This window comes from Aulostomus chinensis, chromosome 22, assembly GCF_037954235.1.
Source record: "Aulostomus chinensis isolate RoL2024-O1b breed Wild chromosome 22, RoL_Achi_v1.0, whole genome shotgun sequence".
Classification (NCBI taxonomy): domain Eukaryota; kingdom Metazoa; phylum Chordata; class Actinopteri; order Syngnathiformes; family Aulostomidae; genus Aulostomus; species Aulostomus chinensis.
In genome coordinates, this window is record NC_141341.1 from 13,035,984 (window position 1) to 13,054,435 (window position 18,452).

Here is an 18,452-nt window from a genome sequence, read left to right on the forward strand (position 1 = left end):
ATGCAATGGTAAAAACAAAATGGGGTTAAGATTCCCATCAAGCCTCCAGCGAGAAGAAAGATGATCTAGTTTGATACTGACCATCTTACAACAATATTTTGGAGAAATGTATGTTAGACAATAGAAGAATGTGTTCCTGTACTATCAGTTCAATAGGATTTTATGAAGATAGAGTGACACAGCAGGGTTGTGGTAACTTCAGTCCATCTATTTTCACAACTGAATTAAAGCTGAATAACTTCTGCTCCCTCAGCAGTAGAATCCTTCCAGCCTTGCTAAGGATCTATTTTGTGTATTTTTGCTGACATCAATAAACATATTTTCAGAAATCGCTTTGATTTTTTTTATTGATCATGTTGAAAAGCTTAGACGGACCAGGCTATCCTACATGTTTTAGAGATCTGAATAGTTTTTAAATGTATTTTTCCAAAAATATGAGTCAATAAAAAGTAATGAAAGAAAACCCCTTTGCCCTTTAATTTGTGTTGACACGGACAGCACACGTATGTCAACATATGTCCTATTTGTATGTGTTAATGTTGTGGCAGTTCCATTTCCCAGAGCTCCTCACTTTTGGCGAGAATTCCGAAAATGATCCATGATGGTGATTGATCATTAATGGTTGGCCCCGCCCCTTTTCACAAGATCATAGCCGGTTGCCGGGGGTAACACCCCTACCATTCCTGTCAGAGCTGTCACAGTATATAAGCAAGTTCACAGTTTTAAATCATCCTGTTTCAAGACTCGATTGTGTTGAGGCAGAATCTCAGTGACTTGTGCATCCAAAACTTAGAGACTTCGAGAGAAACTCCACGTTGTTTGAGGAAATTATCAAGAATCAGATTTGAGCTTTCATTTCTGGCCTTGATTCAACTTTGAGAATGTCTTCATGGATCAACCCGGACACTTCAGGTAAGAGGGAGAGATGCTGAGTTTCATGAAAACATGCCTTAACTCTCTTCAATGTTTCAAATAAACTGCCACAGTGGCTCTGGCTCACTTCTGTACAAGTTAAACCAGGGGTGGACCACCATGTGCCATGGAGGGCCGGGTGTATGCAGGTTTTCCTTCCAACCCAACATTTTAACGAGAGATTCCACTGATTAACACTCTTCTGTGGCTGAAGGTGTGTTAATCAGTGGAATCACTTGTTAAAGTGTTGGGTTGGAAGGAAAACCTGCATACACACGGCCCTCCATGGCACATGGTTGCCCACCCCTGAGTGAAACAAACAGGATTATTCTTGGACAGTAGAGTTCAGATTTTATGACCAATGTTTGTTCTTTAAAGGCTTTATTTGGTGACGCACAAAGTTGAAATCCTAGAGTGTTTTTGTGTAAAGCTGATTGAACGTGTTCTCTCTCCACACCAGAGATCCAGGTGGGACAAACCATCCACAGCAGCTCGGCCTTCTACCAGATCCTGGAGTTCATAGGTGAGGGCTGCTTTGGGAAAGTGGCCAAATGCCTAAACCTCACCAAAATGCAGACTGTGGCAGTGAAGATTCTGAAGCACAACAACAAGTTCCTGAAAGACTTGGAGATGGAAATAAAGATGCTGCAGAGGATTGGTGACCTGGACCCCACCCACGCCAATGTTATCCGCTTCCACGAACGATTCAGTTTTAGGGGACACATCTGCCTGGTCTTCGAGATGCTGGACACGGACTTCTACAATCTCCTTCAACAGCGAGGCTGGACCCCCCTCTCTCTTTGCGAAATTCGGCCCATTGCGCAGCAGCTGCTCATAGCCCTGGACGCCCTGAAGCGTCTCCGCATCCTTCACACAGACATCAAGCCGGACAATGTCATGCTGGTCAGTCAGTACGACCAGCCCCTCAAGGTCAAATTAATTGACTTTGGGGAGGCCATTCCACTGTCATCAGTTGAAGTGGGATTATTTATTCAGCCAGGTGGATTCAGGGCACCAGAAGTCACCCTCGGTCTCCCATTCAATGAGGCCATTGATGTCTGGGGGCTTGGCTGTTTCCTGGGTTTCCTCTATCTGGCAGACAACCTCTTCCCGGTGGACTGTACCTACCAGTCCATGAGGTGCTTGATCAAGGTGCTGGGCCAGCCTGAGGACCACCAATTGAGGGATGGGGTTTATACCCACGACTTTTTCGACGAGGTGGACACGGTTACCGGAACAAAGTGGAGGCTGAAGACTCCACACGAATATGCTACAGCCAACGGTGTGGAGCCTAAGAAGAGGCAGGCCTCCTTTGACCTTCCCAGCTCGCTGGATGATTTGGTCTACATCCACCCAGAAGGAGAGGTAGCGGAGTTTGAGGACAGGAAGGTCTTTGTTGACCTTTTAAAGGGGCTTCTGCAAATGGAAGGGGATCGAAGACTCACACCCCGTCAAGCTCTGCAACACCCCTTTTTTAATTTGACCCATCTGACCAAATACGCTCGCACCAGCTCTTATATGACCAACGCTCACCGCATGATGGACATCTGCAGAGTAAAGGACGGGACAGGAGATGATGTCCACATCTCTGCAACCTGCAAACCTTCACTGGATTTGGGGGTCAACGTGAGCAAACAACCCTCTGTTGCTGACAACCAAGATGAGGAAAAGGACTCCTGGTCTGTAAACAAATACAGTGAGTCCTGGTCCTCAGATGAAGGGAACAACTCACGGCCCTCAGTTGTGGAAAACCAATTCTGGTTTAAAGATGATGACAAAAGCTCCTCATCTTCAGCTGGAGCACACGAGGAAAACAACTCCCAGTCTTCAGAAGAAGAGAACGACTGCTGGTCTTCAAATGAAGACGACGACTGCTGGTCTTCAGATGAAGACGACGACTGCTGGTCTTCAGATGAAGACGACGACTCCTGGTCATCCGATGAGTCCTGGTCATCCGATGATGACAATGACTCCTGGTCGTCCAATGAGGACGATGAGTCCTGTTCATCCAATGAGGACGATGAGTCCTGTTCATCCGATGAAGATACGGACTCACAGTCCTCAGTTGAGGAAAACAAAATCCGCTTCAAAGATGAAGACAAAGGCTCCTCATCTTCAGAGGGAAAACATGAGGACCACAACTCCTGGTCTTCAAATGAAGAAATCGACTCCTGGTCTTCAGATAAAGACCACGACTCCTGGTCACCAGATGAAGACATTGACCCCCAGTTGAATGAAGAAGACAATCATGCCCAGTTAAAAGATGATGATAACGGCACCTCATCTTCAAATGGAATGCAAAAATCCACTGGCATTAAGGTTCTCAGAAGAATTTACAAAACCTTTCGTCGAATCACGGCTGTGTTTCGCTGCTGCGTCCGACCCACAGCAGAGGATTGACTTTTTTGTCTTAAATACATTTGTGCTGAGTAGTTACACTCAATGGTCTGATGTGAAAAGAGTCCAGGGTCAAAGTCAGACAAGAGGAAATCTGCAGGGTGCTTAGAGCAGGGAAGGCAGGTGCAGCAGTGCCAGAGATATCCTGTACACCGGGAGAACAATTTATCAAAGAAAAGCAGAGGAAAATCAAGAGGTAAAATGGTGGCAGAGCATCGAGGCCACATGGAGTAAAGGCAAAGACTAAGGAGGATTCCAGAAGTCCCCGAAGCTGGTTGGAAGACATGGAGATGGTTCATTCAACAAGAGCTGCCTCAGTGTCATGGAGGAGGACTGGACCGACATGCCAAGATTACCTGGGAAGAGCTTCCCACCTTCCTGAGAGGTAAGTGAGCACTACCTGCTGGGCTCTTTTTTAAAAGAATCACAAGCTTTAAAAATGTCACACCAAACTTTTTTTTTGTTTTTTTTTGGTTTGTTACAGTAAACTGAGCTGTGCTCCTACCAGAACTGGATGTGGAGATGTTTTACCTGCTGTGTCTGATGGATGGACGGCTTTGAACCTTCAGCATCACGTGACAGGAAGTGCATCCTGTTACTGAAGGGAACAAACAGTGAGTCCCAGAACAGACAACAACGACTGCAGTGTTGAAAAAGAGACAGACATATGAGCATAAAACTACACACTCACTTATTTTTTTGAATAAAAACAATATTCCAGCTGAGTATGTGTTCATGGATAAGCATAAATGTAGTTTATGTATTCCAAATAATGTTGACGCCTCCTGTTGTCTCTGCTTACAGTGTCTCAGCTTACCTCGAAGAGAGGCTGCCTGCACCAAGATGGCCACTACTTCAGCGTGCAAGATGTCATCCCACACCCAGCCCACCCCAGGAATATGGACCAGTATCGCAAAGGATATGTCTGATACGTCTGAATTCATTCATGAATTCCAACAAGCTGTAGCGGATCCAGACCCACAGAGCCCACTGCTCAGGTCCAACGTGAGACAGGTGTTTTGGAGACCAGGGCCCTTATTGATCAAGTTTGATCAAGTTTAACAGTTTTGTTTTAAGTGCAAAGAATTCCTGAAATTTGCTTCTGTCACATTAAATTATAAAATCAAGTTGTTGAATTTTCTGAAGCTGAGAATCATTCCTTATACTGGCCCAGTTATATGACAGCTGGAGAGGTCTCTGAAGTGATGTGAAGTTTAAAGTGTAAATGTGACAAGTCTGTGGGCTAAAACACATTATTGACTACGTTTACATGCACACTATATCCCAATTAATGTCATACTTTGATTAAGTTCATATTCTGAATCAGTTGTTGATGTGCACTGCAGCTGTGGGAATCATCTTCTTTCCATGTTTGTTGGCATATTTCTAATAAAGCTTTTCTTTGCACGATGAACTTGCTCTACTTCCGGTTCCTTGCTAAGAAACTTTGCTGAATTTCTGGTTTAAGTGAAATTAAACTTATTCATGAACAAAATGCAAAGGTTTCCTGATAATCAAACAGCATTCAATGTAGTAAGCAAATGTAACACAATGGCTTTCACACTACGTCACGGATGTTTTACAGCTGCACACCTCAATCTCTGGGTCTTCATTGAAGCAAGTAAACATATAGAATTATCAGACAATTCCTTTTTCTGCCAAAGGTTTGAAAATGTTTGCTTGTGAATTAAACATGAGCTGACGTGAATCATGTATTTCTCATATATTCTGCTCACATTTGGCCTCAGTATGAAAAACTCCTACATGTTTGTTCTGACACAAGAGAAACACTGGCCACAAATTATAAATTTTTCCCACTCTGGTTAATCAGGAAATGTTTCTTAATTAAAACTGTGGATTAACTTACAGCTTGTAAAACTGAATATAATAAATATGATCTTGAGGTCAATAATGAAACAAAAGAAGTTGCCCTGTTACCTGAAATAACTTGAGATAAAAGTAGGTGGGTAAGAATTGAAGAAAACCCTGTCAATGAAAGTAAAGGTTGTGTGTTGTTCTATTCCTGCATGTGGAGGGACGTGCTAAAATTATTTTTACTCAGTAACTATTCACTGATGAACTTTTTTTTTTTGCATACTTTTCTCATTTTGAAATTTATTTTGAAATTCGTACTTTGTCTTGTTTACCTAGAGCCCGGAAGTTGGTGCTGCTGCTACCGGTGTGTGGCGTTGTTGTCTGGCCCTTTCCTTTCAGCTGCGTGTTTTATTGAAGTGTAAGTGGTGTAAATTAATTAGTTTAAAGGAAAACATGCATGTGAGTTTTTAGTCTGGAAAAGCTTGCCAACATTTGGTGAGTGTCTCTCATCTTTTTTCCCGAAATATTCCTGTAGCTCGTAGCGCCTGAACGCTAGCTAACTGCTAGCAGTTCCCAGAACCATGATCCTGCTTCTAAATTACTACGTGTGTAGTTATTTTCTGCTGAACATATCTTACTCTGAATTTCCGAGGGAACCCAATTAATATATTTTTGCCCGTTTTAGTCCAAAGTAGAGTGTACGACAAATAAATTTTAAAATACCTCAGGGTCCAACTCACCCAATGGCAATGGCTACTTTTTAACGTTGTTTTCTTGTTACCAAATGACCAGTTGTTCAAGATGAAACACATGGAATGAGATTAAGTTGAAATAAAAACAAAAGAGAACAAGTAAAGTGTTATTCACCTAAAGAGTTTGTTTTGCATCAAGTCTTTATACTCGTAAAGGAGTCATGAGTAGGAGGTGAGAGCAGCAGGTAGATGGATGTTGATTACAGGCATGTGAGAGGACACCTGTCAGCAGCTGGATGGAAGTCAAGGCCCCAGTGGACTGAGCAGCAGAGCTTCCATTCATGTACATAGGCTCTGGATTAGTCACGCTGAGAGATCTCGTCTAAAACAAATAACATTTATACAGTCAGACTTGTGTTTAGCGTCCTGTGATGGATGTGTGTTTCTCTCCAGTTCAGGATGGATCACTGCTGTCTCCTCTGTTCCAGGAGTCTGGACCTACCTGGATGTTGAATGTCCGGGCTTTGTTTGGGATCGGTTTCTTGGTGACCTCACGGGCCACAGCAGTCCTCCCCCAGATAGGGAAATGTCCCGTGTCCCTCTCAGCTAGCACTCCTCGGAAAGACTGTTACAGTAGCAGACCGGTGTCCACAATGGCCCAGACCATCAAATACCTGGGGTATTCCTTTCACTCAGAGTTGTTTGTGTGTTTATGGATGCTTCTGACTGACCTGTAGGTGGTCCACAGGCAGGAGGAGGCCCAGCACATTGATGAGGAGCTCTTCAGTGAGTATGGCTTCAGCGTGGACCAGCTGATGGAGTTGGCCGGCCTCAGCTGTGCTACAGCCATCACGAGGGTGAGGTATTCATCAATGTCATTGGTACTGACAGATATCTGTTTGTATATCAGCTCCTGTTTAGCCCTGATGAAGATGCTGACTCCCAGTGTCTCAAAGACTCACTGGGTGGTGACTCGTGGTGTGGCTAATGAGTTTTACATTGTTTATTGCAATTTTAAACAGCATAAATAAGAATTGAAAATATTGTCAACAAATATTCACATGAACCACATTCACATGCCGAGAAGCTGCTGTAAACTAATAGTTAGGTTGCACTGCTGCATTGATGATCTGTGTGCTGTCTCTTGCAGGGGTACCCGCTAAGTTCGCTGGTGAAGCCCCACCCGAGGGTGCTGGTGATATGTGGACCAGGAAACAACGGTGGCGACGGCCTGGTCTGCGCCAGACATCTGAAACTATTTGTGAGTGTCCCATACTTTGATGATGAGGTGTAATGCTGTATTCTGTGCCACAATTCTTTCTGGAAAAATTGTGTTTTCAGCTGTGCACTTTCGCAGTGCCTTTAGTTGTTGGATGTTTCCTTCATGTCCTCGTGTTTGGTCCGTTAGGGTTACGAGCCCTCCATCCTGTACCCCAAGAGGCCAAACAAGCCGCTGTTCCAGGGTCTGACCACACAGTGTCAGAAGATGGAGATTCTCTTCCTGACGGAAATGCCCGAGGTCTGTTGTCCAGTTACGATGTCGGCATATCGGCAGGAAGCTACCTCTGCATGATTCACTTCAGATTAGATTAAACACAAATGACCTCTGTGGACAAGGTCGTCGATTGCAGCATTAAAGAGAATTTTCTCATTTCAACAAGACGTGAGTTACAATTTGGTTCTGGTTTAGCGAACACTAATGTGATGCGATTCATCCTCCCCTCAATTGAACATTTTAGTAGTTTGTTTGATGTTGGCAGAGATTCTTTGTGATGGTAAGAGGCTAATAACTGATGGGGTTTTGAGGCAATGTTGAAAACAAGATTCAATTTATCGTCATTCGGACTACACGAGTGCACAGCAGGAGAAAATTCACCTGGCTCATGGAAAGGCAGCGTTAAAAGCTTGCAAATACGAAGAGCATAAAAGAAATAACTAACATATTGTAAATGTTAATATTGCACAGAATAAAGTCAGATTGTGCATCAAGTAAAATAAATAAATGAAACCCATCTAAATGGTTGAACCATACGCATCTCCTCCTCTCAGGCTAAAGTGATCGATGAGGCGTATAACCTGGTAATCGACGCCATCTTTGGCTTCAGCTTCAAGGGAGCTGTGAGGGAGCCATTTGGCTCCATCCTTGATGTTTTGAAGAAGACCACCGTCCCCATAGCCAGCATTGACATCCCCTCAGGTAAGCACACACACGCTCCAAGGAGAATATTACTGATTTGCTGATTAATTAAAAATCTAAGTACAAAGTGCTGCCTAACAGATGGCCACTTCATCTTTTATGAAAATGTGTAGAGTTAAATTGCAGGTATCAATTCCAGTCAGTGGTGTCCAGCTGGTCACCTTCATGTTGTTTTCATTAAAGATGAATTAACCAAAACTTTGTTTTTGATGGCACTGTCAAGATTGAAGTTAATAAAATAGCTATAAATGGAGCATTTTAACTGCAGGGTCTCACCTTTGAAGCTTGGAGGAAAACTGTTGCACATTAAAGTGCGCATGTGTTTCATGTTGCACATTAAAGACAGTCTGTCCCTCTAACAGGAGTAAGATGAACCTGGATTGTGATTCTTCATGTTGAACTATTTGTTTAAGGCTGGGACGTGGAGCAGGGCAGCACCGATGGACTCCAGCCTGACATGCTCATCTCTCTCACCGCCCCCAAGAGCTCCGCCAACTTGTTCAGAGGACGTTACCATTTCCTCGGAGGCCGATTTGTTCCACCGGGCCTGGAGAAGAAGTACCAGCTGAACCTGCCTCAGTACCCCGGAACAGACTGTGTGTTACAACTGTAGGAGATGACGTCCTTCCTTGTGTAGTCGGCCCATTTGACTGTGTGTGGTTGCTTCAGTTCAAGGAAAATAAAACATTTGATTGTCATCTGCTTTGTCATCTTTTCCCTTTTTAAAGTAAAATATGAATCACGCACACCATTTCTTTGCAGACACGATCGACAGAAGCTCCATCAGTCGTGTGTTTTCTCCGTTTTTATTAGTACACCTCTAACTGAATGTGCTAGCAAGTCAACTGGAAAGACAGCATCTTAGTTCACCACATTCTAGTTTAGAAATTACCACACATGATGTGCATCTTATGACTCCTACATTAGGTGGTGGTGGTGACTTTGTAAAAAGATTTCTGTAACAATCAACCTCAAAGAGCCCAAGGCATTCCCATCAGTACCACTTGTTTTTGATATAAATGTATCTCTACATAATACTTTAAAGAAATACTGTATGTACAGTATATGCTGTTGTACAATGTGGCTCATTAATGCATAATGGTTTCTTACATAAGTGCAGAACATGCTTTGATTTGGAGCGCAAGATACTATATACAGTGCTGGTACCATGCTGTCTTTGTCGTTAGTTCAAGAAAAGATAAAATAGAGACGTGAGATGAAGAGGAAGGTTTGTCTCCCGCGTTGTGGTCATGCAGGTCGAAGGATGAAGGGATGTCCGTGGAAGAAACCTGAGGGGTGAACACACAACATGTGTTCAGATTTGACGACATCATTTCAAAACCTCTGTCAGTAATAAATCTAAATACATTCAGTTCATCGGTCAAATCATTCACGAACGTCCTTTGTTTCTCACAGTTACTATTAGACGATTTACCTTCTTCCCCTGCACAATTTCTTGGTGAATCCAAAATTCCTGAACACGTTAGCCGTAAACGTGTTCTTAACTCAAGTCATTGTGGGGTATTGAGTAAACGACTGGATAAAGACGACTGGACTCGTGTAAGATGTTGTGTCTGAGAGTTTGTGAATGGATGGTTTTGGACAGTTTTGCCGTTAATCTTAAGTCTCCGTTAGTTTCCGGCTGCAAGTACGATGCTAACGTGCTCTGAATTCACCAGAAACTCATGCGGAGCAGAAAGAACTTCTTTGTGAAATGAAGAAATCAAACGGTTAAATAGTTGGGCCTCTAAAATAAATGTATGCTTTGTGAGTAAATGCATGACCACCGCTTCTTCAAATATGTTTTCCACAAATGTTTTCTGTGTTTTCAAAAGCAAAAAATGTGATTGAAAAAAACGACAGGCTTTTCCTAAATGAATGCAGAGTAAAAGAGGCTTCGCTTCAGGATATGAATCAGCATGTTGTCTCATTAAATAGCATGTTACAATCTCAGCAAACCAAACTTTCTGAACTTGACAGTTTGTGTTTGGTGTTATGAATATATTTTGGTCAGAAGAATTCCGGTTTCATAACCAACGCTGGATCAAATTGATGAACAGGACAAAGGAGGATCACATGATACAACAAATACACGTCTCATCTTCATTGTGCTGGATTAAAATGCAACGCTTTGAAGGCCAATGTGTCGCTACGTACCTCTGCTATTCTCCAACCTGCACCCCTGCACAGTTATCTTTACTTTCCGAGGCAATTGCTAAATATTCAGCATTTCTGGGAGGAAAAGAAAAAGAGCATTTTTTTTGTGGATATGAGACATATCAACCTTTAGCCTTAGCTTTGCTGGTAAGTGTGAAATACATGCAAACAATGTTCATTTTTGAATGAATTACGTTGGATTCGGGTTTAAGCGATACAGAATTTTAAAGGTATCACAACATGTACACGCAACTCCTTGCATCTCTCGCCACAAGCCCTGAAACCTTGCCAGCTTCTTATCTGAAACATTCAACTCAGCATGTATCACAAGTGTATCACAAGTGTTTGCGTATGTGGTCAAATATATTTACGCTGCTTCTCGTAGCGCTTCCTCTCCAGCTGCTGCTATTTTCCTGTAGCAGTATATCATCTCTATGAGGAGCCAGACCTGCAGGCCGATGATGGACACGTACATCATGACTTCAGACACGATGGAGGCTGTTCCTCTGGTGGCTGTACGGACGGAGACGAGAGCAGGAAATCATTCAAACGCCCAAATGATAAAGCTTCAACTGAGCAGGAACCATCTCTCTCAGCAGGAAATATCCCGTATCTAAAAGATTCTCATCAGCGTTTGAGGGGTGTCCTTTGGGAGCAGGTTTACTTTGAAGTCATCTTCAATTTTCAAGTCAGAAAGATATGATTTCTATCTCAAAATCCCCATTTCAAAATAAACCCTGCTGCTATCCATCACTTGCTGTTACATAAAGACGCGTATCTATAAATAGTGGTGAAAGTGATATCGCAAAGCTATTAGTGTGGAGTCAAAGTGGAAAAACATTCGGCAACAAGCCTGCAGTGATGCTGATTTGACATTCTCCAGCACTGCTTATGGGATATGGAGGCTCCCGATGGTGGAGGAGACAGACACGTCTGTTCCTCGGTTCTACTAATGCGCATCGCTCCGATACAATTTCCTTGTTCTACTTGTAATGGCAGCGTTTTTTTTCTCAGTCTTACTAATTACAATCATCGGGGAGGTCATTTTTTCAGTGGCATTTGTTGAACGAGTGTCGCATAGACCAAGGAAGAAGCCATTTAACTACGGAGAACATCCTCATAAATGCCATGTTTTTAAACATTTGACTGCATCATACCTTTGGCCACCACAGTGAGGTGGACCACCTTGGAGACAACAGTGTTGTACTCATAGTTTTCAAAGAAGAGGATGCGGTTGAAGAAACACTGGTAGGTGCCGGAGTCGTTGAAGGTGACGTTGAGCAGGTATATGGACGCGTCCTGGATGTCGTTGCTCCTCCTACTTCCGTTCCAATCGATACGATCCAGAAATTGATCGTTTTCAATAGTGGGTCCGTACTCGTTGTAGGTGTAGATCTAATGACAAAGAGACACTGTGGTTATTCAAAACTCTTCGTTTGTTCACATGTAGACATCTTTTCCAATGGAAGAAATGCCTTTATCAGATTTAGTTGTGCTTTTAACTTTCAACAGTTTCAGATTTCTTTGATCGAACGGAGAAAGATCACAAAAGCGAGCATTTGACTGTGGCGTGCAAAACAACCGGCGGCACGTTTTTCATGACGTTTGGATCTAAAGCTCAAATACATTGAAAAAAAAGTTTGCTTGACTTTTTACATGCATTATTCTCTGTGCAAAGCCAAACATTTTGATACCAAGCTATCGTGAAGAAAGAATTGCAGCTCCTTTGAAGAATTAAAAACATCAGATTTTATAATTTTGATGATTTAAACCCTTGAACCATTTTTATGAACAGGTGTGTCTCAAAAACATTTTCCTGGTTCTGCCTGTGCTGCTGCTCTTCCACGGCACAGGAGAAGCTCAAGCAGCTGTGTGTTGTCTGTGGGGCTCCCATTAGGTATTGATTACTTCGGAACCTCAGAATGACCTAAGATCAGGGCGCCGTCACTTAAACGACAGGATTTTTAAAAGGGGAAACATGTGACTGAGCTCGGGCATGAACCATATATGCACAAGACGAATTTAAGCATGGCGTTTGCCTGTTCTCCCTGTGCCTGCGTGGGTTCTCTCCAGAGGGGACGAGGCTGATTGATACTCTAAATTGACTGTAGGTGTGACTGTGAGTGTGAATGGTTGTCTGTCTCTATGTGTTGGCCCTGTGATGGACTGGTGACCTGTCCAGCGTGAACCCCGCCTCTCACCACAAGGCTGCTGGGATCGGCTCCACCCCCCCCCCCCCCCATGACCCTTAACAGGATAAGCGGAAGAAAATGGATGGATTCTAAGCATGCTTGCATGTCTGAATTTACCTGAAAAAGTATGCAAACCCTGCTGCACTCCACAGTGTGCTGACAAATCAAAATTTACCTCAACTTTGACTGATTTGCACTCACTTGAACAAAGTCCTCCTCTCCTTTGCCCCTGAAAAACCATTCCACTGTAGCAGTACCCTTCACTTCGCTCCTCCTCTTGCAGGAGATGCAGCCTAGTTTGAAGCCTTTGCCCGCCACTGCCTCTGTGTCCGAGTCCACCTCTGCACATGCACCATGACACTGGGACACTGTTGGACAGATCAACAACCGTTACAGCTGCTCAGCTCTGGTTTACCAAGAGAGCATGAAGCTGAAAAGAATCGGTTCAACTCACCAAACAGTGTGCAGAGGAGGGAAAGTAGCAGAAAGCGACTCGCTGTCATGTCACCAAACGCAGCTTTCTTTTTGACGAGGAACATCAGAAACCGCTACACACCGACTTCTGAGACCCGCAATTTTGTGTTTTTTTTGTTGTGAGGCAAAGTAAATACTTGCAAATATTTTCTCCTCCTGTCTTTTACAAGCTGAGTGTGTGTGAGTAAAGTGGGGGCTAATATCTTGCAAATACTGTGAAGTGCAGAATGAACAGGCCTCCGTTCTGAGCTTTAATGTCTATGTATGATGTCCCATCACTGCTAGTGTCTCTTTGGCTGGAGCCAACAACAGCTTCTTGTTGGTTAAAGCATTTATTGCCACAAATTATTGCTGCTTTGAGACAACCCCCCCACAATATATCCCTATTGAACTAATGCATTAAGTGGTGGGCTGTGCTTTTAATTAAAAAGTAGGAAATGAAACAGATATGTGATGACTCACAGTGATAGTCACCCTGAGATTTGATTAGCTTTATCCCTGAGGTCCTACTTTGAACTGTAGAGCGCAATGGAGGGCCACATGCCCTTCTGTAGTACGTTATTCACAAGACAGATGCAGGAATGTGCTTGTATCATGTGTCAGCTACAGGACACTTACATGCCAGTGCATATGTAAATAATTTGCATGCTCAATAAGAATGAAATGGCTACTGCTTTCACGCTACCGATATTTAAGCAGATCTTAAGATAATGAATCGGATCTCTAAAACCAGAGCCTACTGTCCCGAAATAGAGGCCTCCTCCCCTCGAGGTGGGTCGTCTCTCCTGGAGAAAGGGTGCTGTCCTCCCCGGCGAGTGTGGAAAGACACGTAAATTCAGCTATCTGTTGACCCCATGTTTGTAGAAGAGATGCTCCGGTTGTGCGGGCATTGCAGATAAAACGTCCGGAGCGGCGCACCAGGGTCCACAAAACCCACAAACGTATCGTAATAATTCTAATAAACGCGTCCGGTGCTGTGACGGTGTTTTTGCTGCGCCACAGAGGCACCTCCGCGGTGGTCCAGGGGATGCTGCAGATGCACTGCGGTAAAACCGCCAGGCTCGTGTGTGCGACTGCAGCTCCTCTATGTGACGACTGCTTTGTGCTTTGGTGCCTGCCCCGCTATATTTAAACGGATGCTAGCTATGATATGACCGGCCCGGAATGAATTTAGCATATCAATGAGAAAGAAAACAGGCAAAGCCTTATTGTGGTAAGAGGCTGAACTGGCCCTTTAACTGAACCCCAGTGGGGCGGGGGTGATGCGATGACAGAGCCTCTCTGTAAAGCAGCTGGTCAAATATTTCAGTCAATAACTTGTCATAACTACCAAGAACGTCTATAAAGCTTTTGCCATATCTATATTACGCCCTAAAGCGGCTTTAGCTGCGAGTAAAAGTGTCCAGACTGAAGGAATTCCATGTTAACTCCTCGCACCAATCACCCACGCATGTTGTGTGAGAGGATGCTGATGCTGTGTTGTCAACCAGCTAGCATCAGCATCGCCTACGGGCAAGCTGCTGTTAGCCTTTGCTAGCTTCAGATTTTGTTACGTAAACAGGAGATTGAGCTTCGAGTGTGGCATGTCAGAGCTATAATGTTCTATAAATCGCCAGAGACGTTACGAATACAAGCATAAAGCTCGACTCGCCGATATTTTTAAGGTAAAGTAAGTAATCAAGCTAACGGTTAGCTAGCTAAGCCTGCAATTCATAGGTAGCTACAGCTAACACTGGAAGTAGAGTTACGGGCCAAGAACAGATTGGCAGCGACTATGACACTGGTTTAGTTCTTAGTGAACACAACTAGACTTCGCGCTATTTATACTGATGCTGTGTAGCGATAACCTTTGATGCGACGGACCATGCTAACCTCGAATTCAGCTAATGGCTAGCTATATGTTATAGTGAGCGACCATCAGGTGGAAGCTCCCCTATTATCCTAGTTATTTACCCTGTAAGAAAGAAGCACAAGGTTTACTCCTAATATTAAATGTGATGTAAAGGGATTTTCAAACTACTTCAACTAAGTTAATCAGCGGTTTTAATATAAATAACAGCGCTATTTCTAAAGCCACCTTTGTAACATTGATACCTCACTAGCATTTTACCTGCTTATGTTTGATTATTCAGCAGTACACGAGTTATACTGCATACATGCGAAAAATACTAATATCACTATCTAGTGTTGTAGTTGCTTGATTACTCCACCTAAATGTGTCTCAGGCCTACGCCACATTAACATAGAAAATGGATTGTTTTTTTGGTTTCGGATAAACAATGTGGTTATGAAATAATTGAACAATTATAGGCATCTGTGGGTGTCCACAATGGAGTCCTCAATTAAAATGTATTCATGTTATTGTTAAGTATTAACGATTTTCATGGGTAAAAGAGGCAAATGACTCCACTTCATCCAATCTTAACCTTTTCAACAGAGGCTACGTGTTTGATTTTGCTCCTAAATGTCCCACCTTTCTCTAGTGTTGTCATGGATGCGACCTGCAGCGCCTCAGCGGCTCCAGCTGGTCTGACTGTCCAGGTGTGTTTTCCTGCTGCTCGTGCTGCTGTTTTGGACAACCTGAACCGCCAGCGGGAGGAGGGCAGACTGTGTGACCTCTCTATCCAGGTGCAAGGTGAAGTATTCAGGGCTCACCGCTGTGTGCTGGCGGCGTCCTCACCATACTTCCATGACCAGGTAAGCCAGGGTGTTGCTGCCTAATCCAGATTCGTTCTGTTTTATACGTTCTTGCCCACATAAGTCAGTCTGTCTTCATGTCTTGATGTCCACATCTTTGTTTTCTCACCAGGTGTTGCTGAAGAATGTTACAACTGTTTCCCTTCCCTCAGTTATGGACCCAGTGGCCTTCGAGAGCGTCCTGAGTTCTGCCTACACGGGCCAGCTGAGCATTGTGCATGATGACATTGTCAACTATGTCACTGTGGCCAGTTTCCTCCAGATGTGGCACATTGTGGACAAATGCACTGAGATCCTGAAAAGGTCCCGGCCCTCAGCAGAAGTCACTCCGACGGAGGCCACTGCGGCTCACCCCGGCACTGCATCCCGACAGCAGTCCCCAAGCAGCACCGACTGTTTGTATCTGGAAAGGGAGGGAAGGAGGAAGGAGAGGAAGCCTGACGCCCTGCCTCCTTTAGCTACCTGGAGACGCCCTCAGCAGTTTCCTAGATGGGGGCGCCCACGGCCTTCATCAGCCCAGCACTTAGCAGACTCTCAACTGGACGCCCTCCCTGGCTATGCAGAGAGTGATTACCCCAGCTGTGAAGAGACATGGGTATCAAGCCATCCTAAAACTAGCCACTTTGGTCATGATGGAGCTGGCCATAATAGCCGACACCAGGGGGGGTTCCCTAGTGGTGAAGCAATAAAGCAGAAAGTGAGGTTTCAACAGCGGGGAGCACCGCAGAGCGCTGACAGACCGCTGGATAAGAATAGAGATAACGGAGACATTGATCAGACACTAGAGAAGAGGAGGGATGAGAAAAGAGAGATTGAGGCAGATGAGGGGGTTGGAGAGGAGGTGGTGGAGAAGAAGGAAGGATTTGCACAAATGGGTCACTGCGGTAAGATACAAGTGCCTCTCATTTTAAATCACAAATTATGTATGGTTTTCAAAGCTCTTCTGTCCCCTTTTCTGTAGTGGGTTCCATATTACCTCGTTTTGTGCAAATGAATGTGATAGTTTTCTATATGAGGTAATTTTGTTTTTCCAGCAGACTTCCACCCTTTTCTAAATGAGAATGAGGAAGCCCGAAATGCCACAGGGAAGGTGAGTGTGGGGGAGGTCAAGGGACGAGTGCAGAGAGACTCGGTGGCCAATGATCCCTCCTCGGACCTGCCCAGCGTTCATGCTTGCCAGAAGGGGGAAGGTGTTCTGGGTGCATCTGGCACGGTTTCAGCCCGGGTGCAGTGGCAGACAGGTCCCTGGTCTCATCAGGAGCAGCGACTACAGGATGGTGAGGGCGGCAGTGGCGGCGGCAGCTGCAGTAAAGAGGAAGAGGATCAGGAGGACGATGTGGACTTTGAATGTTTCACCGAGGGAACCTTTAGCAGAGACACGTATGATGAGATCGAAGATGGTACGGGACAGGTTTCTCAGAGGCCACTGGTGTCTGCGTCTCCTGATGTCACCATGGCAGGCTCCGAGGGGAACTGGCCCTCCACCAGTGTGGCACAGGGGGGCTCATTGACCCCTACTTCCAGTCGACATTTATCACCCTCCTCTGCTGCACTTCCACCACCTTCCTCACCACCGACCCCATCTTCGTCATCATCGGTCACCCTCGCTGGTGCTCCCTACACAGGCAAAGTCCACTTCTGCCACTGCGGTAAAGCCTACACCCTGAAGAGTATGCGTGACCGGCATGTGAAGATGCAGCACCTCAATCTGCGGCCTTTCGGCTGTCCCGTTTGTACAAAGTCCTTCAAGATGAAGCACCATCTAACCAAGCACCTTAAGACCCACGGAGGGCTGCGGCCCTACGAGTGCAGCCTGTGTGGGAAGAAGGTCATTTGGAGGGACAGTTTCCTGAGGCACCAGGCCAGATGTGAGAGACTGGCCTCCAGCTCCACAGCTACTAGTAACAATACAAGCTCAGCAGCAGCCGACATGGAGGACAACTACAGTTACGGATTTGAGGAAGGGGAGGCTTTACTGGTGATGGGAGGACAGGTGAAAGTAGAGGAAGTGGATTTTCAGGGGGAAATGGAGGACGGGATGGGTGGGCTGCTGGGGAGTGTATCTGGGATTGTGGATGAGCTGAGAACTCAGTCTCAAAATTTGGACACCAGCAGTCATGTTTATAAAGAGGAGGCGAGCGAGAGCTTCGGCAGAAATTAAATGTTAATGTGAAACCAAGGAATTATGGCACTTCAGCTGAATGTGAAGCATACAAGTAGGACAGTGACTTTGATGTGTCTGCGTACACACACCAGAGCGTCGTAGAGCAGCCGTTCTTCTCCCATCCCTCATACTTCTGTGCATTCTTTTACTGTTATTGGTAAGTGATCATTTAGGTTGTGCAGTGTTTCTGTTGAGTGATGCTGTAAACTGTACATCTGTAACCAGGGTATTATGAATGTAATTCTTGAGCCTGAATAAAGTTAATTTGCATTTTGAGTAGGACTTATTTGCCATTTTTGTTCTACAGTTTTATATTGTAAAGGAAAGTAATATGAAGTGTATGGTAATGAACATTGGCAGAACCCTGGTGCTTCGTCTGGGCAAACGTGGAAAAAGTACAGAATTTTATATTTATTCAAGAAAAATGTGACTAAGTCCTGACCATAAACATAAACCAGACCAGAACATGAATGTTATCCTAGAAAATAGACTGAAATATCCATGCTTAATCGAGAAAGAAATTCACCAGCCCAAAATATTGATGTTGTTCTAGAGAAAATGTGAGTCGAACCAGAACATTGGTACTTTTTTTTTTTTTTTTTAAGGGAAATGTGAACCAGTCCAGAGCACTGGTGTGGCTTTAGTACAAATTTATTACAGAAAAACAGGAAACAGGCAAGAGCATGAATGTTAGTCTAGAAAAATGTGAAGTAACCAAGAACTGTGACGTCAATCCTTCCAGAAAACTGGATCGT

General features: G+C 44.4%; 4 protein-coding genes across 7 annotated transcripts; 3 read left to right on the plus strand and 1 right to left on the minus strand.

The window, feature by feature from the left end:
* The first annotated feature begins 748 nt into the window (after positions 1 to 748).
* Positions 749 to 4,630, plus strand: LOC147240848 (homeodomain-interacting protein kinase 1-like). Its single transcript, XM_086193081.1, has 4 exons — positions 749 to 912; positions 1,373 to 3,694; positions 3,794 to 3,923; positions 4,114 to 4,630. The coding sequence occupies exons 1-2, from the start codon at positions 882 to 884 to the stop codon at positions 3,310 to 3,312; spliced, it is 1,971 nt and encodes a 656-aa protein (XP_086049207.1). The 5' UTR covers positions 749 to 881; the 3' UTR covers positions 3,313 to 3,694; positions 3,794 to 3,923; positions 4,114 to 4,630.
* Positions 4,631 to 5,464: 834 nt separating this feature from the next.
* On the plus strand, positions 5,465 to 8,704 carry naxe (NAD(P)HX epimerase). 2 transcript variants are annotated; one of them, XM_086192680.1, is made up of 7 exons: positions 5,465 to 5,542; positions 6,305 to 6,495; positions 6,565 to 6,673; positions 6,967 to 7,077; positions 7,225 to 7,335; positions 7,866 to 8,013; positions 8,427 to 8,704. In XM_086192680.1, the coding sequence occupies exons 2-7, from the start codon at positions 6,323 to 6,325 to the stop codon at positions 8,624 to 8,626; spliced, it is 852 nt and encodes a 283-aa protein (XP_086048806.1). In that variant the 5' UTR covers positions 5,465 to 5,542; positions 6,305 to 6,322; the 3' UTR covers positions 8,627 to 8,704. The 2 variants fall into 2 exon arrangements, with proteins under 2 accessions (XP_086048806.1, XP_086048807.1); XM_086192681.1 differs by having other exon boundaries at positions 5,469 to 5,619.
* On the minus strand, positions 6,834 to 14,334 carry scn1bb (sodium channel, voltage-gated, type I, beta b). The gene is made up of 6 exons (XM_086192682.1): positions 12,817 to 14,334; positions 12,564 to 12,730; positions 11,328 to 11,565; positions 10,542 to 10,683; positions 10,171 to 10,245; positions 6,834 to 9,302 (listed from the first exon to the last, which is right to left on the minus strand). The coding sequence occupies exons 1-5, from the start codon at positions 12,899 to 12,901 to the stop codon at positions 10,176 to 10,178; spliced, it is 702 nt and encodes a 233-aa protein (XP_086048808.1). The 5' UTR covers positions 12,902 to 14,334; the 3' UTR covers positions 6,834 to 9,302; positions 10,171 to 10,175.
* Positions 14,099 to 17,974, plus strand: zbtb22a (zinc finger and BTB domain containing 22a). Of its 3 annotated transcripts, none has more exons than XM_086192679.1 (4): positions 14,099 to 14,500; positions 15,320 to 15,471; positions 15,686 to 16,417; positions 16,568 to 17,974. In XM_086192679.1, the coding sequence occupies exons 2-4, from the start codon at positions 15,327 to 15,329 to the stop codon at positions 17,692 to 17,694; spliced, it is 2,004 nt and encodes a 667-aa protein (XP_086048805.1). In that variant the 5' UTR covers positions 14,099 to 14,500; positions 15,320 to 15,326; the 3' UTR covers positions 17,695 to 17,974. The 3 variants fall into 3 exon arrangements, with proteins under 3 accessions (XP_086048805.1, XP_086048803.1, XP_086048804.1); XM_086192677.1 differs by having other exon boundaries at positions 14,101 to 14,500; positions 15,320 to 15,533; positions 15,646 to 16,417; XM_086192678.1 differs by having other exon boundaries at positions 14,103 to 14,500; positions 15,320 to 15,533; positions 15,646 to 16,417; positions 16,571 to 17,973.
* Positions 17,975 to 18,452: the final 478 nt, after the last annotated feature.

Coding starts and splice junctions, on each gene's coding strand:
- LOC147240848 (XM_086193081.1), top strand. CDS start 882: ATGTCTTCATGGATCAACCCGGACACTTCAG. Junction 913..1,372: donor GATCAACCCGGACACTTCAG/GTAAGAGGGAGA, acceptor TCTCCACACCAG/AGATCCAGGTGGGACAAACC.
- naxe (XM_086192680.1), top strand. CDS start 6,323: ATGTTGAATGTCCGGGCTTTGTTTGGGATCGGTTTCTTGGTGACCTCA. Junction 6,496..6,564: donor CAGACCATCAAATACCTGGG/GTATTCCTTTCA, acceptor GGTGGTCCACAG/GCAGGAGGAGGCCCAGCACA. Junction 8,014..8,426: donor CAGCATTGACATCCCCTCAG/GTAAGCACACAC, acceptor TATTTGTTTAAG/GCTGGGACGTGGAGCAGGGC.
- scn1bb (XM_086192682.1), bottom strand. CDS start 12,901: ATGTTCCTCGTCAAAAAGAAAGCTGCGTTTGGTGACATGACAGCGAGT. Junction 10,684..11,327: donor CCTCACTGTGGTGGCCAAAG/GTATGATGCAGT, acceptor CCGTCCGTACAG/CCACCAGAGGAACAGCCTCC. Junction 10,246..10,541: donor GAAGCGCTACGAGAAGCAGC/GTAAATATATTT, acceptor TTTTCCTCCCAG/AAATGCTGAATATTTAGCAA.
- zbtb22a (XM_086192677.1), top strand. CDS start 15,327: ATGGATGCGACCTGCAGCGCCTCAGCGGCTCCAGCTGGTCTGACTGTC. Junction 15,534..15,645: donor CACCATACTTCCATGACCAG/GTAAGCCAGGGT, acceptor TTTTCTCACCAG/GTGTTGCTGAAGAATGTTAC. Junction 16,418..16,567: donor TGCACAAATGGGTCACTGCG/GTAAGATACAAG, acceptor TTGTTTTTCCAG/CAGACTTCCACCCTTTTCTA.